General features: G+C 43.5%; 1 protein-coding gene across 1 annotated transcript; it reads right to left on the minus strand.

Annotated features, from left to right (window-relative positions):
• Positions 1-1,075: 1,075 nt before the first annotated feature.
• LOC120843925 (cytochrome P450 4V2) lies at positions 1,076-23,616 on the minus strand. Its single transcript, XM_042292694.1, has 7 exons — positions 23,523-23,616; positions 20,884-20,993; positions 8,657-8,830; positions 8,426-8,492; positions 7,812-7,991; positions 1,513-1,664; positions 1,076-1,168 (listed from the first exon to the last, which is right to left on the minus strand). Exons 1-7 carry the CDS (start codon positions 23,614-23,616, stop codon positions 1,076-1,078), a joined length of 870 nt encoding a protein of 289 aa, XP_042148628.1.
• Between the last annotated feature and the right edge of the window lie 223 nt (positions 23,617-23,839).

Consider the following 23,839-nt stretch of genomic DNA (forward strand, 5'->3'; position numbering starts at 1 on the left):
ATTTGGCGTACCTGGCACGCGCATCCGCGTATTTTCAAGGCCTTTTCACACATACAGCGGAGCACTATAAGCACAGCGCTCACCTCGCGCTAAGCGCTTGCTGACGTAGGCGTCCACCAGCTTTGTATCCCAACGCCAAAAGTGTTGTTCATGGCAGACGTATGTAGCCGACGACACGCGAGCAGCGTTACATCAGCGCTTCGTTGCCTGTGAGAACCGGCCTTTAAAGTGTCGCCTCGTCGCCCCGACCTTGAGACGACACACACGAGAAGAGACGACACGTACGCGTCATCTCCTACCTCTTGATGGCACACGCATCACGTGACTGTGACAAGTGGCATAGCCTCCTCTAAACTGACAAAGCCTGGCAGATCGCCACGAGACGCGGCCGTCGAAAGTGAAAAGGTGGAGCGGCAGGCAAAAGGCATGTAACTGGCGCCGCGCTGCGGCGAGACGCCGAACCACACTTCTCCCGAGCGATGGAATGTCCGCTCGCGCTTCTCGCGTTCTTCGGGCTACCGCTTCTTCTCTCGTCGGGTTTGAGAACCATGTTTTGGGCCCTCGCCACTCCAAAAGCTGTGCGCTGACTACAGGCCCCCCAAGAAATGCTCTGTGCCACCAGATCCCCGCGCTCCGAATCTGCGACTAGGCACTCTATGGCTCCGTCATCGAGCTGCCAGGCTTTGTGATTCAGAGGATGCTACGCAAGTGGCCATTATGCATATAAATTGTGACGTGTGCAAATGTGGAAAGGACAACCTCGGCTTTTCCACTTCTGCTACTCATTTCAGTCTATTATGGTAACATTTCCTCCTCCCACTTCCGCTACCCTCCCCACTCTTAGGAGTGTGTGCGGGGGGGGCGGGGGGGGGGGGGTGTTTGCAAGCTAGAAACACGTTTCGAATTCGAATGGAATTCTGCATGAGAAAAGGAAAAACGGATGAGTTATGCGGTTTTGTTTTTCTTAACGTAGCTCCTTCAACTTCGGAACTTCTGTTGGTTACGATGCTGCTTTCACCTCGCTGTAACGCCGTGGTTCCCGCTTCTACCTGAGAGCTAACGAGGTGGTGGATACTCACGCCACCAAAATGTTTTGCTGTCCCAGCCATGAGTTGATGAAGTCGTAGATGAAAGGCTTACGGTGGTTGACGCTGCTTGTCAGTAGCGTCTGGAAATCATAATTTTGTTTTAATGGTAGGCAGCCATGGGTTTGAGGCAACAGAAGAGCTGAAGAGCAGGCTCCGCTCACAGACAACGCAAATAAAGCTCAACTTAATACTCGATTCTCCGAGAAAAAAAAATTAGAATTAATCTGAGCGTTTATTTTATTGGAGTCAATCGTGGGAAAAATTGACTCCTTCAATGATTGTCTCTCCTTTTCTGTAAAGAAAATGAATGATGCATTCGTAGTGACTGGTGTACTGATTTCGATTTTCATTTGGAATTTCGGGGCGGAGGTGGTTTTGTGGGTCTTAGTTGCAAAAAGCCAAAAAGTAGATATTGTCACCGTACCTCGACTGCGCCGGGGGTGTCGATCACGACGACTGGCGTCATTCCCACATAGACCTTCGACGTTTGGCCCGGGTACTGACTGGCGAGCTTACGTATCACGACGAACACCCCTAGAGAGAAACGTACTACTTGTTCATGCGCAATGTCTAGACCTATATACGAATAGAGATGCATTCTATTGACCGGAAGCAGGGCGCACGACTTCATTCTAACATGGAGAAACAAAATCACTAGGGGTGATGGTGCGGCAGTTAAGAAACCCTTTGCCTCTCATCTCGAATTAAAACACGCACGGCTTGAAACTTTACATGGCACCCAGTTGTTTCATTTGGTGTACGTATTTATCCTTCACACTTCGTTTCCACCATTTTTGTTCATACGCTTCAATCACTGTACGTGTCTTCATGCACCGGCAATATGCTACCCCGGCCACTACACTCATCTGAGGAACAATGAAACCGCTTTCAAATTTAGGCAAGCCGACTTTACACGTTACGCGTTATGCTACGATGAGTATAGTAGATCATGTCGCGGCGGCGAAATAAATACTATAAGGTCACTAAGAGGTTGGCGAGCGCAGGGTGTGGCTTATTAGCTTCAGACTTGGGAAGTAATCGGTTACAAGTAACGGATTGCTGGTAATCCGATGCTTTTTAAAGCAATTCTGTATTTGCCACGTTACGTTTTTGCGGCAGTAACTTTTAATGTCATCTCGTTACAAAATATTGGTTACGGATCACTAAAATTACTCGTTAGTTTTTGTTTTTTTTTTAATTGTAAACATATAATAGAGCAGCTGGAGCGAGATGAGCAGGCAGTTAAATAGCATAACAACAACAAGTCAGAAAAAAAAAAAACATCTTAAAGGGGAGAATAACCGAAGAAAAAACACGAATTTTCTGTATGACCTGACACGAGAACCACTAGAAACACGCGCAAAACATGTACAAATATGCGAAAAACACCAATAAAGTAGACAACGCCGAGGAGGCGTTGTCTTCTTGATCTCCTAGTGAATGTACATACACGTTGTTAATGAGCATGCGCACAGATACCTTTGTCTGCAGAATTCCAGTGATAATTTCCGGTCGCAGGAAGCTAGCGGGAAGGCGGGAGTGGTAGCAGTTTTCGCTGCCTTATCAGTTTACGTGTGAATGGAGTACAGCCACATTGTTTCTCTTAAATACAATATGTTATTTGTACAAGGATGCGGGCGTATGAGATATAAAAAGTTGCTTGCAAAACATTTTTGAAAACATGAAAATTGTTTCTATTGTTTTCTTGATAAGTGTAGGGAAAAGAAACTTGAGAGTAATTTGTAACGTAACTAGTAAAGTGAACCGTTACTTTTCAGCACAAGTTAACGGGCATTACAAGAATGATTACTTTCACGATTAATCCTTGCTTTTCCAGAGTGGCTGTGTGGCGTTCTATTTGCTGATGCCTAATGTTATCAACTGTGAAGTTACAATAAAAAGCTCAGGAATCGCCATGCTCAGCTTTTTTTTTTTATGTGGCGGTGATTATGGTCACCCTATAGTCATCTGTCGTACCGCTGCAAGTACTACGGTCTTCAATCTGGGAATGTTATAATTAGTATGACTACAAACTACAGCTAGTTTTAGTTATGCGTTTGGATATGTTCTAATACACAGCTGCATATTATACACCTATTGTGAAGTATTTTTGATTGCATCAATTTACGCGGATGCGCAGGTGTTTCAGTTTAAGTGCAGACGGGATCTGGTCTTAAATATGATAATTTCGTATTTGCAGGTTAGAGTATATCTCTACTCGTTGTCAGATTTAAAAGAAGTACGTTTTGCACATTACACATGCGCTGTGCGAAGTAGTTCTTACGAGATTTGCTTGTCGAAGAAAGTAACGATGCCTTTGGCGTTTGAAATATGCACTCCTCGGTAATAGTGTAACGATAATCTTAGATTCACCCACAAGTATCTTACTTCAACACATGAAAGGGGAAAATTAGTAACGTTCCGCGAGGGATCGGACTTCTTCTGCCACGGTTGTTGAGGTGAATGCATACGACTATAGATTGAGCAATGTGTCCCCGATAAATGATACAGTGAAGCAAAACTTACACGAGGTGATGTCCTTTTTGGGTACCCTCTCTCTTATCAGGGTGCCGAGTGATCGGACGAGGAACCAGAAGGGCAGGAGGTCGGGTGGCCCTGGGAGGGGTCTCAAGGCACTCCAGATTTGAGACCACCGGAAGACTCGTGGAACCACGTGAATGCAGACTAGCACGCCAAAAATCCATGGCACCATCTTCAGAAATGCGGCGTCACATTGCGAATAAAAATCTTTTAGGGAAATTAAAATCATTGCTTTCTCGTGGTTGGCTCCTATTTCTGCCAGCGAAGAAACGACACTCTTCGACCCGATGCAGTCCATTAACTAACGCTAGCAGACTTATCAACCACCCTTTTAAATGTACCGTATCTAACACGTTTACAAATAGTTTTTTTTCTGTTTTTTTTTCTTTCTGTAAAGCAAGTGTGGAGTAGATCAAGTAACCAAGTTAGTAATTGTTAACTCGACCTTGACGTAAGCAACGTGCCGCTGTTTATTTCTCAAGAATGAGCCTTCGTGTGAACCTTTGGTCTTCGGTGGTCGTCACGCTTCGAGTTTTTTTTTTTTTTTTGCGTTTAATGTATTGTCAAAGGGAAAAAAACAAGATTTCCTATATATGAAAATAACTTCTTGTCGCCAGCTTTTGCGTGTATAGGATTGTCAGGTTAGCTTCAACACTCGCTGATTGCTTTTCTGGACGTTTTCCCACGGTCTCTGAGCCGAGCCAGGAGCAGTATTTTCCTTATGGCATCTCTGTTGCACAAGTAGATTATTACAGTAGAAGTCTGCGTCAGCTTCCATAAACTAGTCGTTAATGGTTTAAACGCTCTTAAGAAACAGTCACACACTTGCGCAAGTATGATACTTCCGTCTGCGCTCGAGTAGGTATGCGGCGTATCCGTCGGCTCAACGGTTTTGCCATTAATTACTGCGATGTATTTCTGCACGCGATGTGGTACGACAAGACTCGGTTAACACATTTTATTAAAGGAACAGGACACTGGGAAGACACTGTTGGGAGTTAAAGTGTATGACTGGGTGACGCATTTCTTTTATTTTCTATTGTGTTGACGTTGCGGCGTCTCTCGACTCAGTGAGAGTAGATGGGCATTTCATGTCAGTAAATATTTAGAAAATCATTTGATAATATTAATCTGGAGGCTATTACGGTATTGTTCGCGAAGTTTACGTAAGCGAGTCCCGTTGAAGCCCTATGAGCTAACCGATACGAAGTGTAAGTATACAAACTGTTTATTATTTTTTGTTTTGTTTTGCCTTACAGATTTGTTTTACAGAAGCCATGAAAGCTACGGTGATGCGGTTTGCGGGTGTGAGTTAAACGGCCATGGGGGACATAATAGAGGGGAATAACGGTCACAATAAATGGGATCATTAACTAAATTTCTTATTTAACTGTTTAATTGGGGAAAACAGCGTGTAATTTCAATTATAAACTGTCTGCGCATCACGCGAAACCACTAAAGAAACATTTTTTTTTAAAGATCCGAGAGCGTGGGAGACGGGTAGAGCTCTAATGTTAGTGGTCGTGCAACAAGCGCGAGGCTGGCGCTACGAAATGGCGGTTGATAAGAGAGGAAAAAAACCGCGCGAGCGCACTTTCGCAGCGGCAGCCTTGTGCCCACTGCAGGCGTGGGAACTTTAGAGCGCTATGTACGTACTTTTCACGTGCCCTCCCAAATATGTCTAAGATTTACTGATTTAGGGATCTTGAAGATGTTCAGTAGGTTTCTAAATAAAACCATTTGTTTATGCTCAATAATTAAAAACTGTTCGTTAAATCCTCCATATACCTTTATGTACATTACGACCCGTGGCCGCATAATTCACCCGCATTAACCGAATTAGTGAAGCATTTCCTGTTTTTTCCTTCAAGTTGTAAAGCAAAAAAAAAAAAAAATCTCCCGTATATTGATACTGATTTCTGAGCGAGTTGGTGCTAAGTATGAACATGGTGGCGCTTGTGTTGTCTCGTTATTTCCCCTTGTCCGTGTCTCTGAGCTCGACCGTGTTTTCAGACTTTCTTATATGTCAGCAGTTGACCTTCGGCAAAAGTGAGGTGCGTTTACTCATGATTCGTCCTGATGTCAATGAACCTTGGAGAATACACAAGCTTTTTTTTTTTGTTATGTACATAATAAAAACACCCCGTGACTGGGAAAAAGATTGCACGGACAAACACAGGTCTCAAACACAGTCGAATTTATTTGACAACAGTTGGTGTTCATGTAGCCTTCAAGAACCCACACAAACGTGAAAGAAACGAAGATACGAATAACCCTTTCAACAGAAACATAAAAGGAGAGTGACCACCAAGTTTTTTTCGTTTCTTCATTTCTTTCATGTTTGAATGTGTTCTTGAAGTAAACACCACCTCTTGTCAAATGAATTCAGTTGTGTTTGAGACCTGTGTTTTTCCGTCCTTTCTTTCTTCCAGTCTCGGGGTGTCTTTACTATGTTTAATTACCACCAGTTTATTTGCGCCCTAAACCTTCTGTTTTTTTTTTTCTTTTTTTGTAATCTATTGTTTCTTGCTCTGCGAAAATTTCACGAAGCAGGCATCAATCGGAATTACTGTGTTTCAGTATTGTGTGCACGAGCGAACGCATGCAACTTTACGTTCGCGTTACTGCGTGTTCGCGGAGCCCGAACTGCAATCTTGAATTTGCGCATGACGACAGCGCGCACGCCGAGCGTGGAGTACGCAACGCTAACGCAAACGCACAGCGCTTGCGTTTGCTTTCATACTAAAACTCCCTAAAAATATAAAAAAAAACATATTCTAGACAAATACAAAATATTCAACCACACATGTTTTATTGTACATTGCATTCGTTCAAGATACGATTGAAAAACTTCTTTCGGGCGATAAACGGCACAACACTTTTTTGCGAACTGACTAGACTTATTCCTGAGCTTCCCGCCTTCGGATCCAAACACGAAGCTCTTCCCTCGCGCTAATAATTTCGTCGATGTTAATTTTGGGATGATCCAGAGGTCTTATTATTTCGACCTTGAACTTCGAAAATATCTTGGCCAAAAGCAACTTTATTTCCATCATGGCGAATGCTTGCCCTGAAAACAAAACAAAAAACAAGTTAAGTAAGAATGTTCTTAGTAACGTATAATATAAAAAAAAATTATAAACATAAAAAAAGAAAGTGCACTGATGCAATAAACTAGAGGTGCGTTCTGCGGATAAAATAATATTAGAAAATCACCGGTTATGCTCATCCTACTACGTAGCCAATTTTGACTGCGTAGTAGGGTGAGGTTTACAGCTTCGCATTAAATAAACGGCGAAATGGAATTTCACAATTGAAATAATCCATACTGATTAGATTGTAGTGTGACTATTGTTACAAGAAACTTATGTAACGAAGGACGATTTTTTTCACGTTTTCTTTTGGTGATTTGCTTTTCGGCGTTATTGTTGGCTAATGCGGCCACCTCCATGACTATACGGAATGAAAATTAGGTACGCATGAGTCGCCGTACCCTGCCTTCTTTAAGTTGTCGGCAACGTTACTAAAACACTCAGTTGGGAAACTCCCATAGAGACAGCCCTAAAAATATGGCCCCAATCTGTCTCCGAGCACCGAGCTAATGACGAACACAACGCCACCATTTCTCCCGCAGCGGCCACTCGAGAAACTGCACGTGACTTCAATTTTTGGCTTTGACAGCGGTGAACCGCCGTCTCTCCGTCAGACGCGCCGCGTTGAAGTACTGAAGTTAAAATGGACCTAGGTCTGGACGCGCTACCTGAAAGGCCCGCTGAGGCATGGTTTTATAAAAACAATATTAATTGTTCCGCAAAACCTTGCGAACTAAAGATGATAAAAACATCACGCGCCCATCATTTGGTACTAAACTCCAACAAATTTAATACAAAAAGAGTCTTTTTTGTTTGTTTTTACGCAAAAAACAGGCTTTCAAAACGCTCGAGGTGACCACAGTACAGACAAATGATAAAGAGTGGCGCTGTTGTCGCATTTAGCTCGGTCTCGGTGGACGCCAGCGGCCCAGGGTTCCACGGCGAGTTTCCCAACTGAGTGTTTTAGTAACGTTGGTTGTCGGCGACTTCAGTGGCTTTGCTGCTCAGCAGAATAAACAATGGAAACACTCGGAGTCTCATCACGCCCCCAGACCTGAGTAACAGACAACTTTTTAAATAAAGTGTGTACCTAAGCACTTTCTGGCTCCTCCAGAGAAGGGAATGTAGACGAAGGGTGGCCGAAACGTTGTTTCCTCCCTCATGAATCGTTCTGGAAGGTACCGTTCGGGGTCGCTGAAGTATTTGGGGTTCCTGTGGAGCCTGAAGACGTTTATGAAAAACTGCACGCCCTTTGGTACTGTTTGGTTGTCTGAAAATGAAGAGAAAAGAAATAATGAAGTCCCGAAGTTTAGTACAACCTTGTATACACTCATGTAGTGTTTGAACTGTAGAATAGTCGAATGCTCTGATAATTGGTGTTTGAACGACAGCGTAACCAGCGCAAGAAGACGGGACAACGCCATAGGGGATCAAGCAGGACGGGTGCTAACTTGCAACCTAATGTTTTTTTTTTTTTTTTTAAAGCCATCCTGGTTGCGTTTCGTAGTTCGCGCACACACAAGCTCATCTTATCACAAAAATGCGACAAAATCAAAGATGGCCTGTGCGGTTCCCTTTGACGTTTTCATTACATCGTGTGTGAAGTTCACGTAAGTCATTCTAGTTGTTTGAACATGTGCAGGATTTCACTACTTATATTGCTCGAATAAAACTTTTAGCTGACTCTTATGTTGTTGTTTTTACCAATAACTTGGTCGTGCTCGAGGACCCTTCCCACAATGGGAACGGGTGGGTAAAGTCGTATGGTTTCCTGCAATTAAAAAAACAACAAAAAATACGGTTACACACTGTTACAAAGTTAACCGAAGCGTTAGTGTTAGCCGTCTCTGGCGAACTCAGGTGTCAATAAACGAATGCTTAATTGGTTCCTAACAATCTACTGGTATTGAAATGACATAATACGGGAGCTTTTACCTTGAGGCAGCACTCTAGGTACTTCATCCGTTTGAGGTCGTCAGCTGTGACACAGCGATTGGTGTCTGTTCCAAATATTGCGTCAAGCTCTCTGTGAACCTTGGCCTGCGTCTTGGGGTGCAGTCCGAGCATATAAATACTCCAGGTTACAACCGAGAGAGTGGCGTCGCTCCCCTGTAAGAGCGACTTTCTCTACATTTTTTGGGTAGGACACACGACACAGATAAGCGTTGCCAGTCGTAGCTACGCTCTAAGAAATATATATTTTATATAGATAAGTCACCACGCCCCACATTTGTGTTTAAACTACTAGTGGCTATTGTAATATTTTAAGGCAGCAACTACAATGCGACACCTTCACTGTGCTTGACAAGGAATCGCGTGTTTTTAGCTGGGATATCTATTTGTGTTTTTAACTTAGAAGACGTTCTGGCTTGGGCTTAGCCGATTCGCACCAAATGTCACGTGGCGAGGGGTTGCGATCGACGTTTCACGTTTCCAGCTCAATTCAGTGGGACGCTCCTTCGTTGTACAGTTCGCTGATAAAGCCTGCAGGGGCATACCAAATGTCTGTGTCAGTGAAACAACAACAGCTGCGCAAAATCTGATGCGTGTTTCGTAGGGAGTGATTTGATTTTAAGCTTTATGTATTATGTAACTAGTTTAAAAAAAAAATATAAAAAAAAATGACTGTTGACATTATTTACTTGCCCACCATGCGGAAAATTTGAGGGCGATGTTTTGGACGTTACGTTTTGCGGATTTTATTGAATTTGTACGTTTCGAACTTTGGTCAGTGTCACCGATGAAGCAGAGCCCCCTCGCGGATGGAGACAAAATCCCATTGGTTAGCGTGAGCAACCATGCGATCATAGTGACAACCAATGTCGTAGTCGTCGGAACTGGCGGTATTATAATAATAATAAGGGGTCTATTTCCATCGAACGTTGATGGTGGCGATAAACAAAAAAAGCTGTATAGCGCAGCTTGACAAGTCCTGGACCGCCGACAAACCACAATAGCAGCAACTCAAACAAAAAAAAAAGGATTACAAATATTGATTGCCGCAATTTAACAAAGCGTGTTTCAGACATAATATCTTTATCATCGGTTATAACAGAAAAGTGACCTATTTCCAGACAGAAGTTATGAGACTGTTTAGTTCATACTCAGATTCATGTTTGGAGAAGGTTAATCGAATTTATCAAAGGGAGAATGTACTGAATCTCAATCCTTCATCTGCAAGTGGGTTAAATATTTTTGGGATAGTATGTTTAAGCATTTGTGTGCCATAGTTCGTCCTTGCAGTGACCACCTCTCAACATTTCGCACGATGGGTAGAATACCCGTGAATATTTTCAGAGAAATTTATCAAAAAGTGTGTACCCATAATTTGTTCTAGTTTTAGACTAGTGACAAGTCTATAGCTAAATAAAGCATAACGCAAAACTTCTTAAATAAACTAGCTGTGGGGAAGTCGAATGGAATGCCTTCTATAGCCCTTAATGTTTTTCTTTTTTTTTTTAGCAACAAGTGTATTTTTTTTAGATTCGTCGATGCACCCCAGACTTAATTACAAGAATTTAAGTGGGAGTAAAATAACGAATTGTATAATAATAATTTCACCTTTGCTGGTAACATGTACCGGTTGACGGTTTATCACACCTACTAATTGTGACAATTTAGAGAGAAGATCGTTGACATGACTATTCCATGACATATTCTCGGTAAAATTACACCTAAGACCTCGAAAGATTTTACAACCTCTATTTTGGATGAGTTTAAAACGATATCTCTTGTAATTGTGACTAGTTTATATTTTGGGCGAAAAAACACCGCTTTTGTTTTTTCGACGTTGATTTGCAGTGAATTAATGCGACTCCAAATTGCTAATGCAGATAACGCCTAATTTGCCATGTCAAATAGCCCATCGACATTTTCAGCTAAAAAAAGTAAACTAGTGTCATCGGCATACTTGATAAATGTTGCATCAGAGTTAATATTCAAAATATTATTAACGTAAATATTGAAAAGAGAAGGACCTAATATACTTCCCCGTGGAACACTAGCAAGAATACACTTCGAACTTGACCAATATCCATCAACATAAACTAATTGTATTTTATGTTCTAGATAAAACTTTACTAATTGAAAAGCATGCCCTCGAATCCTATATCTATCCAAATTTGCTAGTAAGATGTCATGATTCATGCCATCAAAAGAAACATTTTGACAGGAATCCTGGAGACAGCCTGCGGGCTCTTTTATTTTTGTTAGTCTAGAAAGGTACACTTACCGCTAGCAAAAAACAGCCGATGTCTTTCATTACGTCCACAAGTGTGTAGCTTTTCTCTCGAAGATGCGTCAGCAGAAGCGAGTCAAGCAAGACTGCGTTCCTTCCATTGCCTGAAATCTCATCATCATCGATCTCAAATGTCGAAATAATCTGGATGATTTTGAGCCGGTCTCTTCTCTCTTGCATCGTCTTAAAATGGAAGAACGATAGGACGACTGTTGATTAAGCGTGGCGACTTGCGTTGACATTGTTAATTATTCCTGTGCTACAAAAAGCTGCCGTGGCTTTACTTTGCCACACATCACTCTAGAACCAACCATAAACCGAACAAGCTCAGCCAACGAAGACAAAGCAAAGAAGAAAGAAATACGTTCATCAATACATAAAGTCTTCAATTTGACGCTGATCATGGCGTTTCAAGCGCCCTACCTCATGCCGAGTGTGTCACATGACTGACTTGGTTTTTAAGTGAAAACGTTCATCAGGCCTCGCAATTCGCTGCGATATTTTTAAAGTCACAAAACGTTTAAAGAGCGCAGGACGCGTGGAAGGTCTGTAGATAATCTTATGATCGCTCCGCAGCCATTAAGATTGCGGCATATTCCGTTAATAAGAGCCTAAGAACATTAACAAAACAAGAAACGTGAACATATGCTGTCACCGACTATAGGGAGTATTCACTGGGCGCCATATTTGTGGGTGCTGTCTAGAGCGCATGCTGAGAAGAAGCCCACATTAATAGGCTGCTAAGACCGGAAATCTTGAGGGTGCGGAATGCACGCTACAAAAGAACTGTGGAAGCTCGCCATCATCACGCGGTCAGCAGTCGCGCACACAGATATGGCCGCCAGTGAATACACCCTATAATGGCGAGGTAAATACCGTAAATCGCGAAGCATGTGGTCTGACTTTCACTACGCTCAGACTAAGGCGAAACGGAGTATATAGTAAGCTTATGTCTTGAGGTTGCAGCGCACAAGACAAGGACAAAACGAGAGACACACAAAGAAACAAACACAAGCGGTGTGTTTGTCTCTTTTGCCCCTTGTTTTGTCCTTGTCTTGAGCGGTGTAACCTCAAGATGAATCACCAACTCGCCCAAGCTTCTGTATTAGTAAGCTTATTCATTTTTGTTAAAAATCCCGAGGGTATAAAAGTTCCTCACCGAATAAATTAACGGCTCCACATCTTGCAGGGTGTTTGCGATTTGTTGTTCCGAGTTCCTCCCGTTGCTGCGCCTTGGTAGCCATCGCCATCGCTCGAAAAAGTGAAACCTATTCTCGATCGTTGCTCTAAAAGTAACACAAGCATTCAAGGATTAATGGGTTCTTTTCGAGTAACGAATCGTGAAAACACCGTTTATGTGAGGAGCTGCATAAAGTACAATAAAAGTGCGTGTAAGGAGTGTAAATCTTTTTTTCTTATTTTAGATGGGCGCTTCTGCATTTTAATTAGAGTCATCAATAAGGGGTATGATTATTCTACTTCAGCCATTTTGCTAGCCTTTAAAACCCGCTAAAATTAGGAACTGATTACCTACTTGATTAAATGGTAGCTTTCATCAGCGGTTTCCTGTAGGCGGAGTTTAACTCCCGTTGCTACCTCTGGAAAAAGAGATGGGCTACTTCAGTATATCGTAATATTAAATCAAAACCACCCCATCATCATCAATATCATCATGATCATGAACATCATCATAATCAACATACACGTCATCGATATCTTTATTGTCTCCATTATCGTCGTCACTATCATCATCTTATCATAGATCTCAAACGCTTTGTTCGTGCTGCTGACATCAGTTCATGGTATATAAACGGAACATGCCAAGCATTCAGGTCGCGTATGCGTGACTCTATAGTGACTGAGAGCTCAAAAACGCAGAGCGCTGATTATGATATTCAACTGTCATTGTGTCGAGATTCGTTCGTCGTTGTTCTCATCGGATAATGTAAAATCGGTTTATTAACGTATTACACTGCGGTTTACTACGGATTTGTGGCCAGGTGGTGGAAGCGTGGAGGGAAAAAATCAACGGGTGACTATACATTGCCCCCCTCCCAAAAAAAAAAAAGAAAAAAAAAAGAGATAAAAGCTTGTTTCGGGCTATTTGCGGCGGCATTCGCAGACGGTGCCATGACCGTGCCCGCCTAGTTGTATGTGCTACCGAAATATGGCGAAACATGAGACACGAGAGTAAAGCGCTAGATATCTTGACGTATACAAGTACCGCCATCGTTTCATCGTAGCGCGGGCCATCGCAACTCTAGCCCGTCGCTCGCCCTCTCGCGGACGCACGAAGAACCAGAGGAGTGGGAACGTCGGCGGAGATGGTGGCAGGGACTGTCGGCATTGGTTAATGGTTATGCTTTTCCGATCTGCGTGTTCGTGCATCATGCAGTTTTCACGAAAAAAGCAAATGCGTTAAGGTAGGAATTATTGTGGTCCGCTTCGTAACAGCGTTGTACAAAGGGTCCGGGATGCCTCATTTCATTAGGAACTTTTCGTAGTTTGCGTACGCTGTGCAGTTTGGGTCCTGTGGTTGCGAGCACAATCTGTGCTCAACGTGACGGCAAAAGTTCCCACTAGTAGTGCAAAGCTCTTGCGAACGATCTACAAAAAGATAATTATTTCCAGAAAGTCGGGAAGAACTGCTCGGTGGAATGGTGTGTCAAGCGATGAACACCGAGATGGGGTTGGCATTTTATGCGCTGAGAGGCCGTGACAACCAGCATGACAGTTTGCTCCAAGCACTTTCTAAAGACAGACAGACTACGCGTACCTGCTTTACTTAATTGCAAAGGCAAAAAACTTAATGCCTGTCGCACTCTTAAGCGTGCCAGGTGTGCCGATCGTGAGGGGTGCGTAGAACGGGCAGTTTTGGCGAGGCGGGTTTTGACGGTACGAATAACGCGGTAAACTGGTGTATTGTTACTGTATATTCGAGTATGTCTTTTGACAAAAAACAAAAACAAAAAAACATCAAACACGACGAAGGCATTAACATGCACTTCTTGCCTAGCGTTGCTGCAGGCTGCCGTAGGCACGGACAGCTCCTGCCGCGCGCTGAAATCCATGCTTCAAAGGTGCAGCGCGAACTTATGATCGCAATGGGGAATTGTAGTAGACCGTTTCCGCAACCCGCTAAGCACCCGGATAGCGCTCCGTAATCCGCCACAATAGAGAGTTTTAGTAGATCGTTTTCGCTCTCCCGCTACGCTATACGCTAGAGCGACGACGCTACTGCGCATGCGCGCTGCTAGCGGAAACATTGCGGAGCTGCGGAGGCTAGCGGAGGCGCGCTAGCGGGCGAAAATAGAGAGGGGCGTTGCGCGGCGTGCTAGCGTGGCTCTCGCGAGAACGAGTCTTGGCGAGATGAGGGAGACCCAGCAAGGGACGCTGTTCAAGATGGCCGCCACGCCGCGTCTACTCGGTCTGTGCGTTTCGCTATCGTGGTTCTAAGGGGTGGATTATACCTTGCTGCTGCGAGAAGTACCCGCGACAAAGCCGTTCCACGACTGCAACAGGTAGCGATTCATGGCGCATATACTAAACGCGGCCACGGAAAGGAGAAAAAAAAGAAAAAGCTTCGCAGTTTTTGGTGCTGTGAGCAAAAGGTGCAGCACCCTGCTCGGCCGCTTTGTCGTAAAGACAAAACCGACTAAGGAAGCGGAGCGAGCAGGCGGATATGAGGGATTTCTGTGGCGCTTTATTTTCGTTGAACAACGACGCAACAGATGAGCTACAGTGGTTGTCCTTTATTTTTGAAGATTTTTCTCGGTGGCTTTGGCACTTGACTCATATCGGATTTGCTTGGACAGCTTGGCCGACAGTTGTATTCAATTACAAACATAATAGTCAACTACTTACAAAAGAAGCAACGATTAGCACGTTATTCAATAAAAAACAATATTTTATTAAGATAACGACGTTAATAAAAACAATTGCGAAGGATTGCTTTACAAATCTGTTTTACGCGAGCCCTAGTGTCCGAAAGAGCCGCTAGTGGCGTTGCGTTAGCTCTCGTAACGTTGTAATCCGTAGCGGGTTGCGAACGTTCTACTAAAACTTAAAATGGTAGTTCCGCTACGCTACATATAGCGGAGGTCGTAGCGGCTAGCGGATAGCACAGCGGGAGTGACTGAACGATCTACTAAAACAGTCTAATACCTTGAACTACGCAGACAAGGCTGGCGGCGCGCATGCGCAGCTGCAGCGTTTTCTTCACGGATACGGTAGCGGAGGAGAAAAACAGTCTACTACAATTCCATAATGCCTCACAGTACGGTAGCCTGCGGCTACGCTATTCTTAAACTGCCTATTAGTAACCGTGACGGAGTGTACTGAGCTCTGAGCCGCTGACACAGAGACACCAATACTGTCAAAGCTTGTTCTACCGGAGCTTGATGGTCACCATGCGCAGCTCCCGTTTTAGAGCACAGGGCCCGTTTGCTCGAAGTTGGTTAACTTTAGCCGCTGTAAACGTTAACCGCAATTCTTACTAGGTACCTACATGTACCTAGCCAAGTTTGACGAGTATTGAATGAGCGATAGCTTCGTATCTTATTATGGGGAGCTAGCTGGTGTCACCTACTGGTTGTACCGAATATAAGTGGCTTTCGTGGAAAAGTTCCTGAAAAGGGGAGATCCAAAAACGCGCCCTACCGGGTTTTCGCAACGCAGCGCGGCATACATTTCAGCTTAAGAAACACTAATTGTTGCTGGTGGAAGAGATATTGGGTAAGGTAAAACTAAATTAGCCCTTGTTTGGAATTTTTTTATATTTTTAGCTGTCTGAAGTGAAGACAAGCCTCGTTAAAATTTCCTTCCAAGTTCGAGAAAGGACGACAAAGTTCAGTCCTTGAAACGATGAGGAAGAAGGAAGCAGCGAAACGCGGGCGTCACACCGGCAGCATGATTGACCAGCATCTAAAAACTGTTTGTAACACCATTATAAATTAAAAATCGTGTAATCCGCAACCAGTAAATATCGACTTATTACTACATTACCCAAGCATCGAGGAGAATGATGAAAGTGTAATTCGACGCTCCGCGCGCACTGGGCTTCTCCGTGTTAAAGATTTGATGTAAATAGTCATAATAAGGCTTTGACAAACGCGCGTACAAGGCAAAATTTGTTTTAGGCTTCTTGCTTTACAACACTTCCTACGACAGACGCCAGCATGTGCAGCGCGTGGTGCCTGGGAAATTTAGGAAAGGTCTATTGGGGCGCTTTCTGCTTCTGCGTGCTATCAGTCGCCGGCCGATTGAGTCAATGCAATCGACTACAGTATTCCAAAGACGTTGCCGTGCCGACAATCAGCGCGTTTATTCAGGCTTAGAAATGGCCAGTATCGAAAGACTCTAAAAATTGAAAGGCGTTTACAATTCCCTGCAATGCCGAATTAGAGCGTAGCTTTTGAGGAGCAGGAGAGGAGGGTACGGAGAGGAGAGTATGCCCCTCCTCCTCTTCTGTACACTCTCCTTCTCCTCCCCTCTCCTCTCATTCTCCTCCCTTCCCCCTCCCCCTCTGTCCCTTTTCAGTTGTGACGTCGCTTGTGACCATCATGACGTCACTCGTGAAGGTCGTTACCTTCGTCGTGACCTTCACGAATAACCATCGTGACGTCACTCGTGACCCTCGTGACATCACACGTGACGTCACGTGTGACGTCATTATGGGAAACGCCTCATAATGCAACGCGCGGCTACGCTGACGGCGACTGCGACACCGATCAAGCCGGAAACAGGCGCCTAAGAGCTGCGCTCTAATATCACGGTGAGGTCATTGCTCATGCCTTGCGATTTAAGGGAGGTAAAGCAAAGGGAAAGCCTTCAGCACCATTCATTTCTGACTAACGCGCCCGTTGTTGCAGCTACTACGACATATTAGTTCCAAAGCAAGCGACGTTCGCTCGCAGAGGCACCGCCTTGTTTCCCCGCCGTTCTTACTCTGTCGGTCACGTGACCTAGAATTCCTCCTTGGAGGGAAATGCGATTAACTTTTTAACGTTGTTAAAGTTAACAGGCTTCCAGGAAACTGGCCTTGGTGGCCAGGCACAGCGCAAGCACCACAACATTTTCACCAAACCAAAAAAATATTTTGTTTGGATCACAACATGATGTGTCTGGTGCCTTCCATCGCCTTCCACAAAGCGTACACGATCGCCTTCCACAAAGCGTCACAAGTTTTGTGATGTTTCCCCAACTTTAAAAGAACACAAAAAAAAAACAAAAAACGTCATGTGTTTTCCCGATGTGCGCCAACATCTTCGTCACCTGTGATTCGCTTCTACCCTGCCCGCTTCGCCTATATACCCAAATAAATTAATTTATGTACACTGACCAGTGTCAGCGAGCAGGCGCGTGCAAAATCTATCCCCGTCTCTTCCGAGCCGCCTCGGTGGCTCCGAGGCGAGAGCGCTGGCCTACGGATCCCCTTGTGGCGGGTTCGAATCCCGACCGAGGTGCCCGCAATCTGACGGAGGCTTATTGCGGATAAGGCGCCGTGTAATCGAGCTTTCGGTTGCACGTCAAAAGATCCCCAGGTGGTCCAAATTAATCCTCAGTCCTCCGCTGGGGCGTGCCAGATGCCCGTCGTTGGTTTGGCACGTAAAACCCCCAAATTTGACTTTGACCCGTCTCTTCCGCCATCTTAGAACTTCCGCCGCCCCGCCACAGGCATTGATTCGAGTTGCGAATTGGACGCCGGAGGCGCGTTGCCATTTTTGGCATTTGGCGCATCCCTCATCCAGACACGCACCGGTCTGCTGTGACTGCCAGTGACGCGCCGCCGTTTGCAAAGACGCTCCTCTTGGTCTACTGTAGACGACGCCGCCGCGCCGCCTCTGCAAACTAGATTTGCGGCCACGCTTCTTCATTCTTCTCAAGTGCGTCCCAGCATGCACCAGCTTGGCGGTACTTGTTTCTACAATCCTTCCAGCACTTTACACGAGAGTATGCGGCGCCTCGACCGATCATCACTGAGCCATAAAGAAAGAATTTCAAGGGATTTAAAACCCTGGTTTGTCATTCAATTTTTTTTAATGAATGAATTGTAAGAGTTTAAAAATTTTACAATAGAGAGGCGTGCCCCGGCACAATAAAAAGCTTCCGAAGAACATCTGCTAAGTTGGGCGCCGGCGCGCTCTCGACACTTCCAACATCTGGTGGTGGCAAATACTACCAGGTGAGCACAGTCATGACACTGTCTGCAACTGCCATCGCAAAATGCCCAAAAAGATTTTTTAATATTTTTAAATATTTTTTTATGAAGGTAAGTTCTTCCGTTATTATTTTTACTCATTATACCTAGCCTCACTTCTGTTGTAATTTGCGGCGTTATAGGATAAGAAACCAATATTTTCGAACCGCCTAAGTTCGAAGTTCAAAGCGTTAAGGCTGGCTCACACAGCCAAGTTTTCTTACGTTATGCTACAAAAGCTTGCGTACAAGTAACCGGGAGATCTGCGTTTCATATTAAGCGTGGCCACCAGTTCAAGGAGATAGCCTGGAACGTGACGTCCGATACACGAACGTTACGGTGACTGATTCGTAACTTAAAAAAGTATAAGAGAACGGTGCTCTGTGAACCATCCTTTGGTGAACATACTGTATAGTATCCCTTTGAGTTTTCCAGGTTTTAGGAAAACAAACAAACATAATAGATCTAGAACGAGTTGTGTCACAAAAGACAGAGCTTATCCCGACCAAACCAAATATATCGCAATGTCTGATCCCTTAAAAGTGGTATTGGTCGTAAGCAATAAAGCGGCGAAACATCACAATCTAATGTAATTACTGCCGTTATGAAAGATCTGAAATACTGAATTCGTACCTCCAATTATGTTGAGGGAGCATCGCTGCGCGCTTTGGAACAGCTGAATCGGCTCGTTGAAGGTTCCGTCGGCGTACTCGCTAAACTGATGGGCCAAAATGTCACCGCTCTCATTCAGTATGCGCAAATATCCTGTTAATGAAGGGGGTTCGAACGCTGAGGACATCAGCTTTCTCATTGTCTTTCTTGTTCCTCCTGACCTGGCAATACAAATAACGCAAAATAGAAGCATTTGAAACATGGCAGTTGGCGGCTGCCTCTATAAGAAGAAAACTTCAGTTTCCATTATTTTTCGCAACTTTCATTCTCAGTTAGCAAAACTACCATATAGAGTCGTTTAGAGCATAAATTCTAGTTAACTACTGTAAACGATTGAAAATAGGTATCACCCAAGTTGACTTCTTTGGGCCAAAAAATATTTTTTCGTTTATTTATTTATTTGAAAATACTGTCAGCCCTCTCTTGAGTGGTATTACAGAGAGAGTATCCCTTGTTTTGGATGACACATAAAAAACGCAAGCATAAGAAATGGACAATGTAGCAGACACTGCTGTTCGAACAAACAATGAAAACAAGGTACAACCTTGGCCCTCTAAATAAATAAAAGAATTGAACAAATTTGCCCACATAATTATTACAAATTGCACACTTAAAAGGCATCATTTTAAGCTCTTACTATGTTTACAGATTTGCAATGGAACCTTCAAAGAAGGGCACGGTTCCCAAATTTACAACATCGATGGGCAATGAATTCTAAGCCTCACAAGTTTTTGCAAAGACTGTTTAAAGGTACCTATTTTTTGTATGATTAAGGCTACTTGGTTGTTTGAGCTGGAGGGGAGAACGTATGTATTCGGGCTTAAATTTAGTTTGTCGTTGACCTTTAAATAAAGCAGTTTCAGACGTGCGACTTCTCGCGTTATTTGCAGAAATTCTATATTACTAGCTCTGAGCATTTCCGTTCGGGATAGTCTCTCTCTGTAGCTAGAGTGAATAAAACTGATTAGTAAATTAAGATCCTGAAAGCCTGAAGAAGCCAAGGTACCACCAAACGTGATATTCTTTGGCCAAAGTCTGGGTAATAGGAACTTAAATCCCCAAACAAAGGCCAGAGTCAGGCATAACTGCCCAGCTGTTCAGCTTTCATCAGTGTCTTTGAATTCTTAAAGAAACTAACTAAACCAATGTTTATATTGCAAAAAGTAATTACGAATGTACTAAACAAACACCGTCTGATGTAGATGTTAGGACTATTTTAAACGACCAGAGAAACATCTAGTTACTTTTTCTTTACCCACTTTCCTCACGAGTTTTCCAAAATAATCGCATTATATTATAATCAAAAACAACTTTGTTTCTTACTTGCAGGTAAGGCAAACAACCAATTCTGTCACCTTCCTTTCGTATATATAATAAACAGAATCCCAAACGTGGGATCATAAATATGGTGTAGTCTTTCTATTGTGATTTTTATGACACTATCACTGGGAACACCTAAACACTCCTAATCAATTGGCCTTAGAACACCAGTGTTGTGTTAGGACCACTTGGCTTGCGCCAACGCTAACGCGGATTTCTCTACGCTAGCGCTGAAAGTACGTCAAATTTAGTTACTAAATTAGCTGGAAAGTTCGCGTACTTAAAAACGGGATAATATTTTGCATAGTAAGGATAGAAACGACGTATAACGCGACCATAAACACGAATGTAACGCATTCTCTGAGGCACAGAGTGCTGAGCGAACCGAAGAGCTGAACAAGTCACCTATAATGGCGCCCGCGTCGCGTGATTCCAAGATGGCAGCGCCCATACAATGGGGAGGGGGGGTGCGGAAGGAAGAGGGGAGGTCTGCAGGAAATTCTAAAGGTTTGTCGGTTAGTTTTTATCCCAAAAGCACATACAAGAAATGACTGTTTATACTTACAAGGCCCGAAGATGGTTGACTCGTAACAACGGCTCGTTGAAGCTGTGGATGAAAGGCTTTCGGTGACTGTAACGGCTTGTGAGAAGCGCCTGCAGTTTTGAGTACTTTTGTTTTGTCAGTGGTTTATAACGTGCGCTTTAAATGTCCAGAAGTAAAGTTATACATAATACCTCAGCTGCGTCTGGGGTCTGACTGATGACAACAGGTGTCATTCCGATGTACATTTTGAACGTGTTGTTACCGTATATCTCTGAAGCATCCGCGATTTGACCGAAGGTTCCTGAAAAACGGACGTATTTCTTTCAGGAAAACATTCTAAATTGCGGGGGGAAACATTTAGTGTCAGTGCAATTTAGGTGTAGTGACGGCCAGTTAAGGAAACGAGGGGTGGGGGTTAACACCTTATCCTACGGCACATCCAATGAGAGTGTGGCATTAACTGATTAGAAAACTAAGCAACCAATCACGCAGCAAAAGGCGAGCACCCCCCGCGTTTCTCAAACTGTCATTGGGGGGACAAGTTTAATTCTTCGATACTCATTTTGCAAATATGTGTTCTTAGGTGCAAATCCATATACTGTATACTCCGATAATGAAAGGAAGAGAAGGGAGACGACAGAGGCTTTGCACATGCAACTGACGTTTATTGGCTTCATCCTCCCGCCCGAAGCTCAATGGGACGCACGCATAGGGTCTGGCAAAGCCACGTGGCCCCCCGCTTCCCTCAACCACCACCCTATTGCCCTTCCTCTTCGAAGCCGGTAAACGTTAGTTACAAGTGGAACGCCTGTGTCGTCTGTTTGTCCGCCATGTCCCTCTTTCGTTATCGCACTTTAGACACAAACATGCCGACCATCCAATAATATATATTCGCAGTTTTTGCTTGTGCTTTTTAGTATGAAACATCAGAAATAATAGCTTCCTGTACGCAAAACCCTGTACGCTATGATCGTGAAGTGTTCGCATATTGTTAACCGAGAACTTCCAGTATTTGTTTTGTTCCTTTTAAAGAACTACTCAAGCGCAAAAAAAAAAAAAAAAAAAAAACGTGTAGCGAGAAAAAAGTAAACCTAAACAACAGATAACTATTTTTTTGCTAATTCACATCTTGCGCATATAATTGTTTTTATGCTGAGAATACTGCTTCGTACCCCCGTCAACACATGACATTTTTTTTTTTTAAGTTAGCGGATTAAAAAGAAAGTGTAAAACAAGATGATTTTACGTGTTCTGTTGGCAATAAAAGTAATGAAATTGAACCAGGCAAATAAAGAGTAGACGTATACGTATAAACCTTTTTTTAAATACGTGTATTCTTAACACTTCAAAGACCGTTCGGAACTAATGCTCATAACTTGCGGTTCATTCGTTATCCAGGTAAGATATATTGGTAACTTATAATTCACGCATCGATGTAGCTCTGCCATTACTGTATCTAGATATCAACATGGCGATTTTTACATTTGGTTATACTTTTTCCGCTTTGATACATCTTTTGGGCTAATGAAGCGCTATAATAACATTTAACATGTAAAAGAAAATTTACACTCTTCAATAAACATCCGAATATTTGAGATACTCATTCATAAAAAGACTCGACCCCAAAGCGCTGTGTCTGATTGTTAACTTATCACAATCTCTGTTCTCAGGCTCCAACTGACTATTTAAAACCCACAGCAGTGAAAAACCGCAGATGTAGGCCTTAGACAGACTTTCAATCAATCTTTTCTTTTAATGTTTCTTGTTCTATATAAGATATTGCTGAAATATATTTCGTGTAGATAGCCACACAAATATCTGTAGTTGCCCTGAACAACTACTACAGTACTTTGTTTTGTTTGTTTTTTCCGCAGAAATTAACTACGCGTTACCGATCGCTCAGTCTCTGCGCAAATGTAGCGCTATATACACTCTAAAAAAAAGCCTGTGCGTCTACTTTCCCGTACAACATTCCGAGAGCCAATCACCGCAACTTACTGAGGCAGCGCAGCGAATGGCGATGCCGAAACATGTGTTTAGACCAAAACAAAACGCAGGCTGAGTTGTGACATCAAGCAATGCAAAACGTCACTCTTGCTTTGCTTAATGTCACAATTCAGACTGCGTTTTTTGGTCTGAACATATGTTTCGGCATTGTCATTCGCTGGGCTGCCCCCGTAAGCTGCGGTGATTAAACCTCCAAGTGTTGTGCGGGAAAGTAGACGCACGGGCTTTTTTTAGAGTGCGGACCTCGAGCTCATGGTTTGGACGGAGACTCTGCGTTCGGCGACGCTTATAGTTTATATGTGTGGCGAAAAAACAAAGCAAAAACACTATACATGATTTGGGGGGACACCCTCTACTTGGTACACATGCTCTCACTTAAGAATTGCAAGCGGGTCTTTATAGAAAGACACATCGAATTTCACGCGAGAGAACGTGATAAAAAGGCATAATAGATTTCATATAGCTCACCTGTACTGGCCGTTTTGAGTCCATGCCCGGCTCTCCTTTTCACTGTGGAGGATACCAGTGATCGCCACGAAGACTCCAGTATCCCAGGTCCCGATATAAACTTCAGCGTCCTCCAAATTCTTAACCACCGCACGAAAGGCCAAACAATCGACACGCACAAAAGTAGCGCACAAAGCAATCCGCCAACACAGTTGAATTCTGACATCAGGTCGAGCTTTGGGCGATGCATTCCTCGTGAGTTTCGAACCGTGTCCCGCGAGTGGTTTGGCGAGATTCGAACCTAACGCAGAGCGAAGATACTACCTCATTCAACACTGATTTCAGCAGAGTTCTGTGTTGAAGGTATAGCACTCACGGTTTTTGCGTTTCTGTCCCAACATGAGTATAAAACTGTGACATTCTACTTGAAGTATACAGAAATACTGGAGGGGTGAGGATTCTGAAAACATTATGCCACAAAGCAAAATAAATAAATAAATAAAAAAATAAATAATGATAATCTCGTGTGTGCGTTTTTGCTAGAGATGAAGTCTCTATATTATCTAGTGTCATTTACGTGGCAAGAATTAAGCAATCAGTAATACATCTTAATTGCTCGTTCCCGACTGAAAAGAAAACAACCACTTTTGGAACTTTCCCGGTCGCGATCAGAAGACAAGGCCTGTTTCGGCT

Source organism: Ixodes scapularis, unplaced genomic scaffold (assembly GCF_016920785.2).
Source record: "Ixodes scapularis isolate PalLabHiFi unplaced genomic scaffold, ASM1692078v2 PGA_scaffold3__209_contigs__length_174095766, whole genome shotgun sequence".
Lineage (NCBI taxonomy): Eukaryota > Metazoa > Arthropoda > Arachnida > Ixodida > Ixodidae > Ixodes > Ixodes scapularis.

What these genes read in the sequence shown, in the direction of transcription:
- LOC120843925 (XM_042292694.1), bottom strand. Translation starts at nt 23,616, where the DNA reads ATGTTTTCAGAATCCTCACCCCTCCAGTATTTCTGTATACTTCAAGTA. An exon ending in ACCTAGAGTGCTGCCTCAAG is followed by an intron (nt 8,493 to 8,656) that starts GTAAAAGCTCCC and finishes TTTTAATTGCAG; the next exon opens with GAAACCATACGACTTTACCC. An exon ending in ACACCCCCGGCGCAGTCGAG is followed by an intron (nt 1,169 to 1,512) that starts GTACGGTGACAA and finishes TATGATTTCCAG; the next exon opens with ACGCTACTGACAAGCAGCGT.